Genomic DNA, 17,472 nt, shown 5'->3' on the forward strand with positions numbered 1-17,472 from the left:
AAACAAAGTGGGGCGTGATTACAGTTGGCTGGAGCCATTATTACATCATAATGGACTCAGCTCTCGTAACCTCTCATTCGCTGAGTTTTCAGACGGGGGAAAACTTTATAAAGTAATAACTTTAAAACATTGTCATGATGGGGAACTTACTTCATCTTGGAGAGGATAGTTTTTTTTTGCTTAATTATCATTTTTTTTAACTATGTTAATGGAATTATGCTATGAAAAGGGGAATTAAGCTATAAAACTCAAAAGAAAGTTGTAGAAACAATAATTTTTTACCACAGAAGAAAGTTTTTCGTTAAGAAATAACGACTGTATAAACTATAAAGTTGCATTTCCAAATACAAATTTAATCTTCAGAGACTCAAGGTTATTTACTGTCTCCGTTATTCTTTATCATCTCGTCATTCTTCTCGCTCTGTGAAACAACAACACTAAAAGCCGGAGAGGAAAGCATTTGTTCTTGTTTTGTTGTCTCCTGTAAATCTTTAAGATCCATTTCCATTATTTGTTTTGTTTGTCCGAGAAACAAGCCCCTGTTGTAGAGAATTTTGCTACCGTTTGTAGCAAGAACATTGCTGCATGATGTTTTCTTTGTACATATTAAGCATGTTTTTTTTTTTTTTTATATAGGTACGATGTTAGTTTCTTTTGATGACATAAATGAGCACTAAAGCATCTGAAAACTGATTTGTTGATATCAATGAAGCGTACAGTTTGTTGTTGTTGTTCACGCTGATGATAGAATGTCCTCTGTAAACTAATGAATCCTAATATTGTCAACTATCGCAGCAATATTTGCTGCCAAGAGCGTCAACAATATGGTTACCATCTCACGCCACACAGGACATTCCTGTTTATTCTGATAATTAAAGGAATCTCCATTCATCTAGCAAATTGCCTCATGACTTCTGCTGTTGCAATTTTCCGCCTGCCTGACAAGCCTAATGATACTATCAGCATCTTAACTAGAAGGTGTTGTCTGGCCTCTCGTCTTTTTCTACTCAAAAGTCTATCTACTTTGTGCTATAATTGAATTTTAGGTCAACTGATTACGGGACAACGTATGTGAAACTTAATGAGAAAGTTGGGCTGAAGACCATCTTGAGTTATCTGTACGTGAGTCCCAACAACAAGAGGAAGGTAAGTTTTGCTTTGTACTTTGTCAGTTCTTTTAAACTTTTTTTTTACACCACAGACTAGTTGATTCTTGTCAAAATAACCCCAAAGTTGTTAAAGCATATCAGGAGGGTGATGGTCTGATGAAGCTTCATGAAACAGTGTCATTTTGTTTAGAGGTCAGAAGGTGGCGCCATCAGTTTAAAAATGATGTGACGTTTCATTAGAACAGTTGTGTAAAACATGGGAAAATAGTGCAGAGACCGCCATCTAGTGGACACTAGAAATAATGACACTGCTTTATGAAGCTTAATCAGAACATCACTAGTGATGGGTCAAAAAAAACTTAGGTGGTCCAAGATTACCATCTGGATCCACAAGACACTTACAGTGATAGTTCACCCAAAGATGAAATTCCACTCACTTTCTACTCACCCTTATTTCGACCAAGAGTTTGGATTATTTTCAGAGTAATCTGTTCCTTTTTAGAGTTATAGACAAAAATGTTAGTCAATGCTAACATAGCGACTAGCGTTAGTTAATCGTCGTCTTCATCCAAAAAATGCACTTAAAAACATCAAAATACATCCATACTGTTTTTTTGCAACGTCCCTCTTGTATTGAAGCCTCTTCATGAGGAATTGTTCCGGAAATGCGTTTATTTTAAGTTTGTTTTTTGGTGAACGTTGCTAGGCTAGCTGCTAAACCAACAACGTAAATAAATTGCAATGGGTTTCAATGAGGAAAATACGTCAGGCAGGACCTCAGAGACTGAGAACTTCTGCTACAAACAAGTATATACTTAGTTACTTTTTATCAAGTCTAATGTTAAGGCTTTAATACAAGAGGGACGTTACAGACGAGCAGTATGGACGTTTTTGGATGTTTTCAACTGCTTCTTGGACGAAGATGAAGACGAAGAAAACTTAGCTCCAGTCGCTACATTAAAATGAACATACATTTTTATCTATAATTCTAAAAAGGAACAGATTACTCTGAAAATAATCCCAACTCTTAGTCGGCATGAGGGTGAGTAGAAAATGAGTGAAATTTGAATTCTGGGTGAACTATCACTTTAAACTTATGACACTGATTTACTTCCATATTTAGTTAGATCATATCATTAAAGATGACTTATCTACATTAGTAGCACAAAACATTAAAAAAACATCTTTTATTGCCTTTATAACTTCAAAAGACAGAGTCATTTATTTTTCACAAGCTATAAAAATTCATGTATTTCAAAAGCAGCAGGGAGCTTCAGCAGACAATTATCACACTTTTAAGGTGGCGTTAAAGACGAGCGTTAACAGGTTGTCATAGTGAAGCAGGAGGAAAGATAAAAGAAGGAGGGAAGTTAAACGAACATCTGAGAGAAAGAGTCTCTTTTAGACTAGATTAGAAAGATGATGTTGACGTCTCACACACATCTGGCCGAGGTGTGTGTGAGACGTCAACATGAGGAGCTTTAAAACTGTAGTGTGTGCTGCGACATCTTAAGGATTAATAAATAAACGAGTGGGTTTTAATGTGAAAATGTGTTTGAAAAGTCAACAAGTCTTGGACAAAAATGGGGAAAAAATGGACTTAATGAGTCTTGATAAAGAGATAAACATGTAGATTCTATTTGAAATATTGAAGCTGATGATTAAATAAAATGTAATAACCAGTTATTAACAGTCTCTCAACGCTCTCCTTTAAATACTTGATAGTCTGAAGAGACGCACATGAGCACTTTGATTGGATGACATTAAAGTATGTACATATTTCTGATAAAACGCTCAATTCCTATGTCACTTTTTATGATTATTTTTTCTCCCTATTGCTCCCATAAATCATAAAAACAAACGGTAAATTGACTTCAGCAATTATATTTTTCATTCCCTGCTTATGTAAAATATGGAGCGAGGTTTATTGTTTCATGCTGCCAGGTTATTTATGTTTCTGCGGTTGATTATTTATTGGAAAAAATTGAATATTTCAGAGATTGTTAGTCGTGTATGTCAGGTGTTATTATCCTGCATATCAATCTCAAAAAAAAAAAATAACAACCAACCCAGACGCACCTCGTTTTTGAGAGCAGCTCGGGCGGGATGGAGCCCTTCGGCGGGGAAGCTGTCAAAGATGTTGATTCCCTCATCTCTTCCCTCGTCTCAGATCATGTTACTGACCGACCCGGAGGTGGAGAACAGTCTGCTCATTAGCCTCGACGAGGGGGCGTCCTACCAGAAACATGCCTTAGCGTTTGATATCCTCAGTCTTCTGTTTCACCCGGAGCAGGAGGACTGGATTCTGGCGTACAGTCACGACCAAAAGGTAACAAGGATCTGACGTCGGGAAAACATCTGACAAGGAATATCGGGCTGAGGGGCTGCTGTGTTTATTTGCTGATCACGCGATTGTTATGGCTGTCAAAATAACTGTCACCCGCCTTATGGAGCGTCAGAACAACTACAGAAATATAGGAGGATATTTGAAACTTTATCTATAGTTCGTTGCTGCCTGTCACTCACAGCAACCAGGCTTCATGTCCACATGTCACAAGTTTCAGCATCAGCAGTCTCTAAAAAAAATACATCCTATTGCAAGAACTCTCTGAGGTAAAAGAAGGATAACAAATAATAAAAAAAACACTATAATCATTATTAACGTTATTTTCTCCATTTCTTTTGTTAAATATTTTTGACTGCTGGAAACTCTTATTATATTTATTTATATAACGATAGAAAATGTATGTAATCATTAGGTATGAGTGAAAATAATTAAATTAATATAAATTCACCAGTCTTTCTAATGTTTACTATAATGTTTTTTATTTAAAAAAAACATATTTAATACAATATATACTTAATAGATATATATATGTATTATATTATGTTATTATTAAATATATATTTTTTCTTTTGAGATACTATAAGTAATAATTATCCAGTTTGTATCTTTATACAGTGAATTATTTTGAATACATTATTGGATGTTACAGTCATTAAAAACAAATAATTGTATCTATATTAACCTTACTTTTTACACATTACTTTACCAAGAAACTGATTCCTTGTTCTTTGATGTGTCTCTTTCATATGATTCCATATTTTGTATTTTATGGCATTCTTACATTTCTTAATAACATTTAAATTATTAAATTATTGTTTACGTAAAACTTATATTAATTAATGAATACTTTCAGGATTTAATAAATATTTATAGTTCTATATTCTAAGTGCATTTTGAACGATCTTTGGAAATTAAAATACAAATGAATAGTAAATAACAAACAAATAAAAGAAGAGAGTATGTTTATTAAATCAAAGATAAGAAACAAATGTTGTTTTTGGATTCAAATGTCTTTCTCTACTCATCGACAAGGTTGTGTAAATGTTGGTGAACAACCTTCATACACTATGATGCAGCTTCACATGTAATAAGGCAGTGGAAACGTCAGTTGAAGGTTTTCATTTTGTCAACAAAAATCGACATCGACGCACTACAGAACACATGGAAACGCACAAAAACACACACCGTGTCTCCCACTATTGCCAACATAAACTCACACGAGCTCTTCATTACACCGCGAGAACTCATTGTCCGCACTGCTCAACGGCACAGACATCAACCTCCACCTCCCCAGCCGGCTATTGCAAGACTTGATTTTCCGAGTGAAAACCCAGTTAAGGTCTGAGAAGTGAGATAAATGGAGCGGCGAGGAAGATGAAAGCTGCCCGACCGGTCAGAATAAAGACACCTCAGACAAGTTTTTGCCTGCGGGTTGCTCTGTAATTTCCTTTTAAGCAAAATCTAATCTTTTTCTTTTATCATTTTTAAGGTGGGTTTCGTTTTCCAAGTATTGATCGTCTTTAAAAGTCCTGAGCTCTATGATAAGTCAGAATGATGGGCCTAATCCTCGCGAAGCCTGCGGCTTTAACTGCATGTTGTTCGACATTATGGCAAAATGACGCCGGACAACAGTTCAATTCCAGGACAATAGTGAGACGTAATGGCTTTGCGGGGAGAAAATTGCACGATGACGGTGAAACTATTTATTTTACAATCCCAATTAGAGCGGATTCCTGCTGAGTTTCTACAAAAAGCTTTTTTCTTTTTTTTTTTTTAACAAGATCAATTTGCATAATAAGATGTATGCGTTTCTCTGTTAAGCAGCGACGCAACATCTCTACAACTCTCTCTACTATATTAGTGGTTGTTTTATATGTGCCCAACGTGTTTGGATCAGCCACACTTTGAAACGCTGTTTACTATGAACCTGCCAAATGAATGTCATGAAAGTACTTAAATCTGCAAATCATTTCTTGGATATTTCAGTTCACCGTCGAGCCCTGGAGCTAAAATAAGGCAAATGATTCTCTGCCTGGCGCCCAGAGGGGGGGGTGAAATCATCAAATCAATTATGAATCAGTGTTTGTTTTGTATCTTTTTTAGATGAGTAAGTTGGTCAAATTACCGTTTCCTCTCAAGGCTCTTACATTGATTCTTAGTTGAGCTTTATTTTTTTAACTCTAAAAGCAAGAGAAGCAATTTTATATTTCCTGCAATTCTACTCTTAGGTTTGTAACCATGTTTCACTCCCAAATATTTTATTGGAAAACCCAAATTAAACAAAATGTATTCTTTTTGTTTAACACGTTTGCCACTTCCATCACACACACTTTATTTTGATTCAAGGCAAATATTTTGAATAATAGAAATGTTTTTAAAAGTGAAAGGTTTTGTCCCATAAAAGTAATATTTTTAATATCTGGCAGTTCTTCTACTGTACATTTGTGATCATTTAATAGAAACAGATTTGAAAACAACTAGTTTTTAGTTTTAAACATTGCTGATGATTCATTTGAACTATTGCCACATTTAATCGAGGAATTGTAGAATTTTGTTTTATTTTTTAACTTTTTGTCAATTATTTCAAGTAATATTTTCAACATCTAGTAGTTATTTTATTGTATTACTGTTCATTTGTGACCATTTAATAACCATTTAAATGGAAACAGTTTAGAAAAAAAATAGTTCAGTTTAAACTTTAAACATGGTACAAATTTGAAATGAGATAATGCTGATTAAACATTTAAACTATTATAAATATATAGAACAAAACATATTTACTCATATTTCCTAGTTTTTTTTCCTAAAATATTTTTAATATTTTCGATAATAAGTCAACTTAAATCATTATTAACATGATTTTTCCCATTTTTTTTGTAAAATATTTTGTTGGACTGCTGTAAACGTTCATTATAGGTATTAATAAAACTATTATGCAATTATTGTGTATGAGTGGAAATATTTTGATGATTTCAATTCACCTGTTATATATCCTTATGTTTAATTATTGTTTTTATTTAAATATTTTTGTAAAGATTAGTCTTTATTTCATATCCTTTGTATATATATTATTTATGGTATATGATGTATAGTGTAATCCCATTGCAATACACTGTCTAACTCCCAGTCTCACGTTCTCAGCTCTACGTGTCCGTGGAGTTCGGCCGAAGATGGCAAACAGTCCACGAGCGCGTCGTCCCCAACAGATTCTACTGGTGAGTCGCTCCTTCATCTCGTCACGGAGTGTTTGTCTTCGCGACGCGGACACTTGTCAGACCTCGAGTTCATTTGCATCGATTTCCCTCCCTGGCTCACGTGCTTTAACAGATTGGGTGTGACCTCACTTTCCATATCTGATGATGATGGATGATTTGTGCTCACGGCTCCGACACATTCTTCAGACTCCGACACCGACGGACCCAAAACAAACTATTGATGCCGACGTCTGTATGGCAAATTAATTACATCACGCCATCTTGTTTACGATCACTAGATTAAAATGCTGTTGATTTGTTTGATGGATTGACTGCAAGAAAGAGTAACTTCAGTTTAAAAATGATGAATTCACTGAAAAACGTTGTTAAATCTTCAGGTGATTTAATTTTCCCTGTGTAAGTGGAATGATATCATTTTACTACAGAAATGTGTTAAATCACTTGTAAACAAATATATTACCAAAACATAATTTAGTTTTCGAGCCATTAAATGTTGTTTAAAGAAAGACATCAGTCTCACCTCCAAAAACAGACACCTGTGTAGACTTAAATTACCTTTATAATTACTTTTCAGAATATAAAAACATGTATTGCCAGTGTAAAAAAACCCCACAGGAATTATTGTGGTGGCATTACTGAATATAAAAAGGAAATATTATGAATTAAATAAGAAGGGATTAATTCAATAAAACACAATAAATAAAAATTAAATAAATGGTGATCACTGTATAACAATATATATTTAAAAAATCTTATAATATATATTACAGATATTAAATACAGTTTTTTTTACTATATTATTTTAAATAAATGTGTTATTTCACAAATGTTTACAGACAATAATGATGACTGATGAAGGATATTTTAAAAATATAGTGTGGAAAAATCAACGTAGATTATTGTATATGTTGATTTGGTGACCTATAAAGATGCCAATGTTTAAGATAAGATAAGACACAGATACAATGGATGTCAACAAAAATAGTAAAACTGATGTTAAAGCTGAAGTAATTTGTTTAGAGAAGGACGAACACAGAGATATTTAATATAGTTTGAATGAGAAAACAACATCCTACTTACTGTTGGGTAAATAAACATTTCTGGCTCATTATTCAAAGATAATAGAGCAGATCATGCGTGTGTTGTTTCTATTTGCACACGAGACAATCACATCTGTATTATAACTTCAAAAACACCTCATTACGTCGTACGTTCTTGACTCGAGCGTCAGCGGCACCTATCAATAGTGCAGTGATTGTAAATGAATCAAACTGTAAAAAAAAAAGAAGAGATTTTTAATCTTAATCTCTTCAATCAAACTTTTTGTTCCTTCAAATTAAATTACAAAATGAAAGTGCTACAGCTTGATTCGTATCAGCCGACAAATGAAAGCCTTTTCGTCTTCGTCTGTCCTTTTATCGCAAGCACTGGAGAGTCTCAGATTTGAGTAGGCAGATCATACGTCGATAAATAATGGATGGTTCCTCCTTCTTCTTTTCTTTTTCCTTATTTTAAAGCGTCTAGTTTACACACGCCTATAAATATTTGATGGGTGGAAGGCATTCTGCTCATGAAATATAGTCGGAACAGTGCTGACGCACCACATCATCACTCTTTCTCTTCTGTGGCGAACAGTGTCGAACGTCTTCCTTCCGACACAATTAAACACTTGTTAGCAAACGCTTAGTGTCTTATTAACATTCCTGAATACTTATGAATAGTTTGGTGTATTTTTAGACGAAAAAAAAAAAAACGTCGGGAGAACCAGGGCTCTAGCTAATGCCAGCTGAACTACAGCGATATGGAAAGTAATGTTCAATTCTTCATATTAAAAATGTGTTTTGTCGCTTTCGGAAATAAGTCTGCTGAGGCAAGCCAGTAAATTTACTCCGCGTTCTCGATGAAAGAATTACTTTCCTCGCCGCGCACTGATTCCTCAACGTGATTTACCCAGAAAAATATGCCGGCTGAAGACGCACTGAGGTGTGTGTGCTAGTTATCGCGGGAACAGAGTAACATCAGCGGGGCCTTTATTTAAGAGCAAAGTGAGCTGCTGTTTGCTGATAGAATTGGATGAAGTATTTGACAGAAAGTCCATTAAAAGAGATGGAACTGAGAGGCAATTACAGAGTGCTGAGGGAAGCAGGGCGGGGTGGTGGGGGGGCGGAGAGGGAAGGGGTCTTTATATTAGAGTTCAGACGCTCCACGGAGAATGTGAAGAAAGAAGCCATCGTCTGTCACAACAGCGGCTATTAATACAACAAGTGGTCACCCGGAGCCTCCCAGTGAAATGGCTTAATACACCTTAACCATAAAGTCCAGCTGAGGTCATGCACCGTTTATAGATTTTTATTTCAAAATGACACCCATGTAGAAGGTCAGAGGACGGTCAAGATCACGACCCAAAATCTTTTAATTATCCCGTCATGTGATCGGGAAGGTAACGACTTCCGGTACAGGGACGAGAGTACCAGTCCGTGAAATAGTTGTTGCCGGGCCGCACAAGAAAAATATCTTCTGAACAATGTTTGGCACGACCCATCTTTCATCAGTTTTCACAGAGAATTGCATGCACAACATGTGCTTCATCCTTAAATAAGGGCCACCTGATTGAAACCTGTTTCTTTCACATAATGAATGATGTCACTGATTGAACTCCACACTGCTATTTTTTGAACACGCCCCTTTTACTTAATTAGTCAATTACACAGACCCAGGAGTATTCATATCATTAAAGTTGGGTATGTTGGTTCCTCTGACTTTACTACACCTGCTGGTGTATTATTTTCCATTAATAATTATGTTTTATACCTAAAAAAGTGATTTATCTGATTAGTCATGTTGGACTGCTATTATTCTGAACATAGCTGTATATTGTTCCATTTATTATCACTTTCATTTAGAAAAAGAAAATTGATTTTCTTTGAAATAACATCAGCGGTTGACTCTTGACTAGTGAAATAATGGTTAAACACACACGTACAGAACAACATCGTTGGCATACAATCAAACATACATTCGATTGATTAAGCGCTTTGTGATCCTGGTCTGGAAAAGTGCTATACAAATAAAAATGACTTACTTACTTACTTACATAGATCTATCATAGAAATATCGTGTCGTAACCAATCCTTGGTGAGTCAGCGTTATGGTGTTTTTTCTTGCACTTAATTGTAGTTTATTTTGCAGTTCATGCTATTGTATTTTTTACTTTTTTTTCTATCTGAATGTCGGTCCGTGAATATAATCCTGACATGTAACCGGTCCGCGGTACAACAAAAGGTTGCGTAACCCTGTCCTAATGGACAGCAACTCTGAACAATTAAGTCCTAAGATTGCTGTGCCACGTGGTTACCAAAGAATACTTCTTCTGTGCAGCTCAGTTTTTCACCCGACTTAAACATCATCCTTGAGCAGATTTTTGTCTTCATCGGTGTCTAGGATTGACCTGACCTGAAGAACAACTGTGCACATGGATTTTAATTCAAAGTAAAAAATATGAATACTTAAAGATGAAACACGACCTGTTGATAAAGGGTTTATATGAAACATCTGCTGAATGAAGATGATTGATGGCAGTGAAATTGTCATTTCCCTTCACTCACCCATGATCGCATCATTTATGAAACAACAAATCAAAGACAAGTCTGATTACAAAACGACAATTTTAAAATGCTAAACTATCATCCGTATAGTGCCACAGAACAGATCACATTGGCAGGACCAAAAAAGTAACAATTAAGAAATGAAAAGGTTATATATTATATGCCAAATTCATTGTTTAAAACAAAATCAAGAATGGAAATCCTAATTAATTGAATTACTAATTAAGCAATAAAATCAAATAATTTAAACAAAACCATTTTTTTTGTTTTAACTAAAAACTAATGAAGCCTATAATGAATATTCATTTTTTTAAACAATTTTTTTTAAATAATATTTATAAACTAATGCAGAGCCAGTATCCACTTCTTTTCAAACATATTGAACAAGGTAAAAAGTAAGTTAAGTAAGTAAATGTTATTTGTAAAGCGCCTTTTGCCTTTCTGATCCCTGAGCTGGGGTGTAAGGCTGGATCAGATCACTGACCAGAATTTTAAAATGGATCCTAAAAGAATCTGGCAGCCAGTGAAGAGTTTTAAGGATTAGGGAAATGTGAGTTCTTCTACTAGAGCTGGTCAGAATTCTCGCTGCAGAGTTTTGTATCAACTGCAGACGAGACAGCTCCTTCTTGTTTAGACATGAAAACAAACTGTTACAAAAGTCCAGACAAGAAGACATAAACACATGGATATAAGCTCCAGATCATGTTGTGACATCATTTTCCAGAGTTTAGAGATTTTTCTCAGTTGAAGCAAAACAGTTTTTGGTCAGTTTTCTGCAGTGCTGAACAAGATACATGTCTTTGTCAAATACAACACCCAGGTGTGTGAGGCTCAGTTTGACAGACCCAAGTACTGACTTGACCCTGGAACCTTAAAAAGAAGAAGTCGCCCTGTTAGTCGGCCAACGTGGATGTCCACTCTTCATGGTGTCAGCAGAATAAACTAATATTTTAATAAATAATAATGTACAACAATGGATAATAATGATTGTAGTTCAAATAAATAACTATTTTAGAATGTATTTGAAATAAATAAATTGGTTAAAATTGCATCTCTCACTGCTATTGATCAGTTTTACAAACATTTTCTGTTAAATGTGTCTTTTTTAAGACAGTTCAATTTAGGGACATAAAAAGTGGGATATTTCCAGCTGCATAGGAGGTATGCAGGGGTAAAAAATATTAGTTTTCTGATCACGCAGGGGCGAGTTCTTTAAAAGTAATGTGATCTGATATTGGTTTTTGGATTGTATCAAATCTTCAAAACATGTTTCGTGTTCAGGATTCTGAATTTGGATTAGATTGTTCGTTCCAGTCCTAGTTTTAATCAGAAAATAAACCTTCTGTATGAGTTGATTAAAATCTTTCAATAGGATCTTAATAACTTGGAAGAGTTTTAGGATTTCAAGTTGGATTTCAGGAAGAAAATCTATCAAAATTTGAAAACTGGTGAAATAATCAATTTGCATCATTTTGTTTATATAGTTTTTTTTATATAGTTTGCATTTAATTTGCTCAACTGGTGCAGTGAGGAAGTACATAATGGAGACGTATGATACCAATTAATTCTTCCAGTATAGTGAAGTAAAAATAAAAGTGATCTTGAAGTCTAGTAAACACCCAGAGTTATCATAGTTAAAACATGGCATTTGCAAAATCTCTGTCAATGTATACCAATTTTGAAAACATAATCAGAGATAAACCTTTCATAATAATTTTTAACCCTGAACGTCCTTGTTAACTATTTTCCTCAAGGGCTTTACCTAAATATCTATCAGACCATTCTTTTTTTAAATTTAAGACTTTATCAAAATGTCCACAATGTATTTTATCTTATGTATTTGGACTAAAAAAGCAAAACGCAAAATGATTTGGTCATCTTAAAAACTGTGTATCTGGATAAGGGTGATCCAATCCAATGTTTCTTCAAACTACTTTCATAAAAGTAAAACAGAATACAAGCTCCTGGAAGGCAGAAAATGAGATTTTCAAACCTGAATCTTTTTGATCCAGTTTACATTTTTTCACGCAACTGGCCAGACGAGCACGTAATACCGATTATTTTCAGCTTAATTCTAAATCGGGGTCAGGGAAATGTCTGCTTTGCTTGATATACAACAACTTTAAATAACCAGCATGCATCAGATCAGTCAGAGGTTTGAAACATGAGTCACATGACTGGTTGAGCCACGAGCTAAAATGGTTGTACAAATATAAGAGAGAGACATAGAAATCATCGATTGTTTTTGCTATGTTTCAGGTCCAGATTGGGTTTGGATAAAGATCAGGGGATGATCCACCTGGAGATCAGTGTATCTGAGGGCCGTGAGTATTTCAGTGTTGCAACCAGCATCAGAATAACGTAAAGAACTAACATGTAGATTCAAAATTGACACAAAGTAAGTTAATTCAGATAAAATGTATAGCTTTTGGTGTGTCCTCTTTAGTCATATGTTTGTTTTACATGACTACATTACAACATACACAGTTTGTTTGTTGCCATTATCTTCTTCTTCTACTCTATACAAACCATCCCTATATCTCAGAAGTCTTCCTCTGATAGATATACTGAGGTCTCGCCTATAAAGCTTTACTTACTTACTTTCACTCTCTGCTTGTCTTCTATCACTGTCTGTTTGCACAATACTCTCATTTAATTAAAATAATTACATTAGAAAATAAGCTTAAGCCACGCCCGCTAAAAACTAGTGGTTTTCTGGAGCCTAAATAGAATGTACCATAACCACGGCCACTCTGCTGTGATTGGTCAAGCATCAAGGTTTGTCACCCTGCGTCATCAATCCTGAAAGTCTCCAGCTCGAAGGGATTATAGACTTTGTATAAACAAAGCGGTGCGTGATTACAGCTGGCTGGAGGAGGAGTGAAGCCATTACTATGTCATAATGGACTCCACTCTCGTAACCTCTCGTTCGCCGAGATTTCAGACAGGGGAGAAATTTATAAAGTAATAACTTCAAAACGTGGTCATGATGAGGGACTTAATGTATCTTCAACATTTGGAACAGATAAGTGAGCGAGGAGAGATGGGTTTTCACATCAGTTGACCTTTGAAAAACAAATAATTCGAATTTCAGAATAGATTGAAAAAAATCTTGCTCCCGGTATGATGAACCCCCTCCCCCACTGCATGTGGGCGATTCAAGAAGTGTACTTTGTAAACTTCCTTCAAGGGTAATTTAATAAATAAATAAAGACTTTTAAATGATTAACAGACTTACATTTTTTATCTTTATCTATTACTTGAGTATTCCTATATTCATTAGCCATTATTCATAAGATTAGTTATTAATCTCTGGACAGTCTGGGGTTATTTTAATAATCTTGATCTTTCCTTTTTTTCACCCGTAAATTCGCAGTTCATTACAAAACGTGCCCTTTTTTTTTAGAGCAGTAGTCTCAGTGTGTGATCCAGTTTATTCATTTTTCAAGGGCCAGTCTGCGACATGGCTTTTTTTTTTTTTTTTTTCTTGGCCACAGAGCAGACGGGGGGGCACTTCCATAAAGCCTTGTGTGTTAATGCTGCGTCCCTGGAGAGACCGCCTCATTTGGCTGACACTAACAAATTGGGACAGCTTTCTCTACTTTGTCTATAAGTAGGAATAAGGATTAGCCTCCAAACTTTCCCTTCCATGGTTCACTTACTACACAACATAAGCAACCTTGATTAGGCTCTCCAGAAGGTTTTTTGTTTCCGTCCTTGTTATAATTTCAGCGCTCTTCTCTCTCACCCTACAGGGTCACAGTATATAACTTGTAAACTTCAGAATTGCTCAGATGGAAACAAGGGCAGGCCGTTCCCGGGATTTATCATCCCAAACTCCCTGGTGGTGCAGGATGAATACGTTTTCATCCAGGTGGGTTTTAATTGCAAGGTCTGGCGTCATTAAAATGCAATTAAAGTCCTGCATTCAATTGCATCTTAATGTACAGGCATGTTTTTCATTAAAGATGAGTGGTCATTACAGCGGGAAAAATGTGCTATGAAATTTAAATCACAGACCTGTGTGTAAATACAACTCCTTGACATTCTCATGAGGTGCAAACCTATATTTAGGTCATGGTTTTACTGGTTCAATTCAACAGACGGAACGCTGTGAGGCGTGTATAACGGACTTGTTGGTTTTATTGCTTTTCCAGGTGCCAATCGGAGGCCGATCTGTACATTATGTGTCCTATAAAAGACATTCCTTCTACCCCATGAAACTTCCCAAGTACACGCTGCCCAAGGTGAGTCAATAAAAGATTCATAAATTGAATTCATCCTATTATTTCCTCCTAACCACGTAATATTGTCCTGATATTGACAAATGTGTTGAGATAGTTGTCATACCCAGTTATATTAACTGACACACACAGTTTTTTATTCTTATAATATTTAGAATAATCATAATACATATAAAAATCACATTTTAATGGCCTTAATGCTAAACTATTGTGTTGATTTAAGTATGACTTAAATAGATGTTGGACTCATCAGTATGTGTCTGTTTGTATAAAACTTTCTGTTCATTGAAATATTTACATTAGACAATGTGCTTAAGCCCCGCCCACTGAATGTTTTAATGGAGCTGAAATCTTGTTAACCATAAAACCATGTCCACTCTGCTGTTATTGGTCAAGCATCAAGATCATAATGGACTCCACTCTCGCAACCTCTTGTTTGCTGAGATTTCAGATGGGGGAGAACTTTATAAAGTAATAACTTCAAAACATGGTCATGATGAGAGACTTACTGCATCTTGAAGAGGAAGACTTTTGCAACATGGGATTAAGTTGTCATAATTTCATTGAAATAATATATCAAATTATATATCAAACGAATTTACAAATTATCTTACTTGGTCTAGATCTTCATCCATTACCCCTACACCTTCAACAATATAGAAATCAAATAATGTAAACACAAATAAAAAACATATACTAGACGAAGGAGTTCAACTATTGTATCTTGCTTTCTTGTTCACCATTAAAATAAAGATGGGTCTCTATTGAGCTGAGCCAAAAGGTAAAGCTTTGAAAAGTGACTAAAAAAAGATCATGTCAGATACAAATGACCGCAACTAGTTTTCTCTGCGTGGTGCTTGAAAAAATTACCTGGACTGTATTCAGTATTATATTTCCTGAAGACACCTGCACATTTTACATGATCGTCTACGACGCCCCCTTTCTGTGAGCTGCCTTCTACATGTTGTTTGACAAGCTTCATTATTTTATTCTAGCATGCCGAGAACTGTCTGCATGTCATGTTATTTCCAGAAATAGAGCTCTTTACGTACCCACCTGTGTCAGCGTGAGACGTATCCTGGTATGTACGGATCCATATTTGCAAGAGAGTTCATTTATACTTGAACCAAACTGTGTTTTCGCCAATGAAATCTGTATAATGGCACAGCAGGATGGTTGGCCACATAAGAGATTGTTCTTAGCAGCAGGGGTGTATTGCCTGAAGTATCTTTGTGAATGTGTTCATTTCCATTCCTCCATCTTTTCCGACCCACTAAAATGTCCTTGGAAATATCACTTACCCACTTCAGATGCCGACTATGGGGTATTGAGTTTGTCTTGAAATTCGTTTTTTCGCTCTCTGTGGTTCAGGATCTACAGATAATCAGCACCGACGACAACCAAGTAGTCACGGCCATCCAAGACTGGCATCAGAACGACTCGTACAACCTGTACATGTCCGAGTCCCGAGGGCTGTTCTTCACCACGATGCTGGAGAGCGTTGTGAGCAGCAGAGGACCAGAGGGCAACATCATGATCGAGCTCTACGAGGTAGAGAGTGACCGGGAACTTGTTGTGTGGGTGCAGCTGCCTCCATATGCTTCTCTTCCACCACGCTAACTCACACTAAATCACTTTCCTGGTTTCTCCGACCGCCGCAGGTTAAGATAAATGCTAGAAATAATCACCTCATAAACTCTCTGACTTGTAAAATATAATTAGTGTTAAAATCAATGTTGCACTTTATCCTAATTTAAACAAATTCAACCAACTATAGTCCTTACAGTTTACACTTAAAACTGATCTAGTAAACTTTCAGAATTTTAAAAGATTTTAAAAGATTCAGCAGAAATCGTTAACAGAATAAAAAAAATACAGGAGCGAGGACAGCAAACAAGCTGAATGAAACATTAAAAGCAATCAAAAGCACTCAGGACTGCAGCATCCTTGTTTTTAAGTGTGTTTTTATGTGGTGCGCGGCGGTGCTCTTGTCACTGCAAGTTCTTAGGGCAAGGTATAAGACAAATTGCCGTTAGCAGACTAGGTTGAGGATATACGCCAGCAGACTCTCACAATTGTGTATGTTGTGCTGAACACTTATATGTGTAACCCTAACCCTAATCCCACTTTTAAAACTCAGAAATTAATTATAAATAAAATGGAAACTGTATTGAAAACGCTTTAAAAGTCTCGAAAACAGTTGCGTTATATATCATTTGAAATCCCAAACCTATTCCTTAAGATATTTCATGAACACAGTACCCGTCTACGTTACTAATAATGCAAAGTGATTTCCCTGAAAATTAATTCCTGGTTCATCAATATTATTCAACATCAATTTTGCTTTGCAAATGTGTGTGTTGGTATTTCCCATAAGGGGTTTCCACAGGAAGCTCGAAACATCTGGCAGAACCCACACCCCCGAAGTTTATTGTTTTTTGATGCAAAATGTAAATTTTATTCAATCAATTTCAATTTATAACACAACCTCCATTACTGTGGAAGCAAATGTCACAAATGAGTTGTATAATTGGACCTGGATTTGAAGCAGAGAGGTTGACTTACATTATCATCCATCAGTTTATTTGCTAGTTATCCACAGCTCCAGAGAGTTGAAGCCTAAATTCTCCAGAATTCTCTTCTTTTTCCAACCATTTTTGGGATGGAAAATGTCTTGGATAGTACAATTTCTTAGACAGAATTAAAGCACCAGCTGTTGAGGTGCTCAAAAGCTTTGCATTGTAATCAAAAACATGCACTAGCTTGTTTTCGTTAGCCGCTGTCTCGACTTTTTCTCGTCAGCCCAAAACCAGCATTATTTCACTATGTTGAACATGGTACCCTGTATTTATAGTGGCAGATGTGGTGGGATGAGGCAGTACGCATCACTTCCAATTACTCTCATCTTCGCAGCCAGGCTTGTATTATTTATATATTTCAGACACACACCTG

General features: G+C 35.7%; 1 protein-coding gene across 1 annotated transcript in view; it reads left to right on the plus strand.

Moving 5' to 3' along the window:
- Nucleotides 1-17,472, plus strand: part of LOC148069554 (VPS10 domain-containing receptor SorCS1-like) — an 85,297-nt gene that overhangs the window by 38,966 nt on the left and 28,859 nt on the right. Inside the window, exons 3-9 of the mRNA XM_087802199.1 lie at nucleotides 1,047-1,146; nucleotides 3,280-3,438; nucleotides 6,598-6,671; nucleotides 12,536-12,600; nucleotides 14,032-14,150; nucleotides 14,434-14,523; nucleotides 15,892-16,071. Of these exons, the coding sequence (XP_087658325.1) occupies nucleotides 1,047-1,146; nucleotides 3,280-3,438; nucleotides 6,598-6,671; nucleotides 12,536-12,600; nucleotides 14,032-14,150; nucleotides 14,434-14,523; nucleotides 15,892-16,071 (787 nt within the window). The remainder of the gene's footprint in view (nucleotides 1-1,046; nucleotides 1,147-3,279; nucleotides 3,439-6,597; nucleotides 6,672-12,535; nucleotides 12,601-14,031; nucleotides 14,151-14,433; nucleotides 14,524-15,891; nucleotides 16,072-17,472) is intronic.

The sequence above is a fragment of the Callionymus lyra genome, chromosome 11 (genome assembly GCF_982586985.1).
Source record: "Callionymus lyra chromosome 11, fCalLyr1.hap1.1, whole genome shotgun sequence".
In the NCBI taxonomy this organism is placed as follows: Eukaryota; Metazoa; Chordata; class Actinopteri; order Syngnathiformes; family Callionymidae; genus Callionymus; species Callionymus lyra.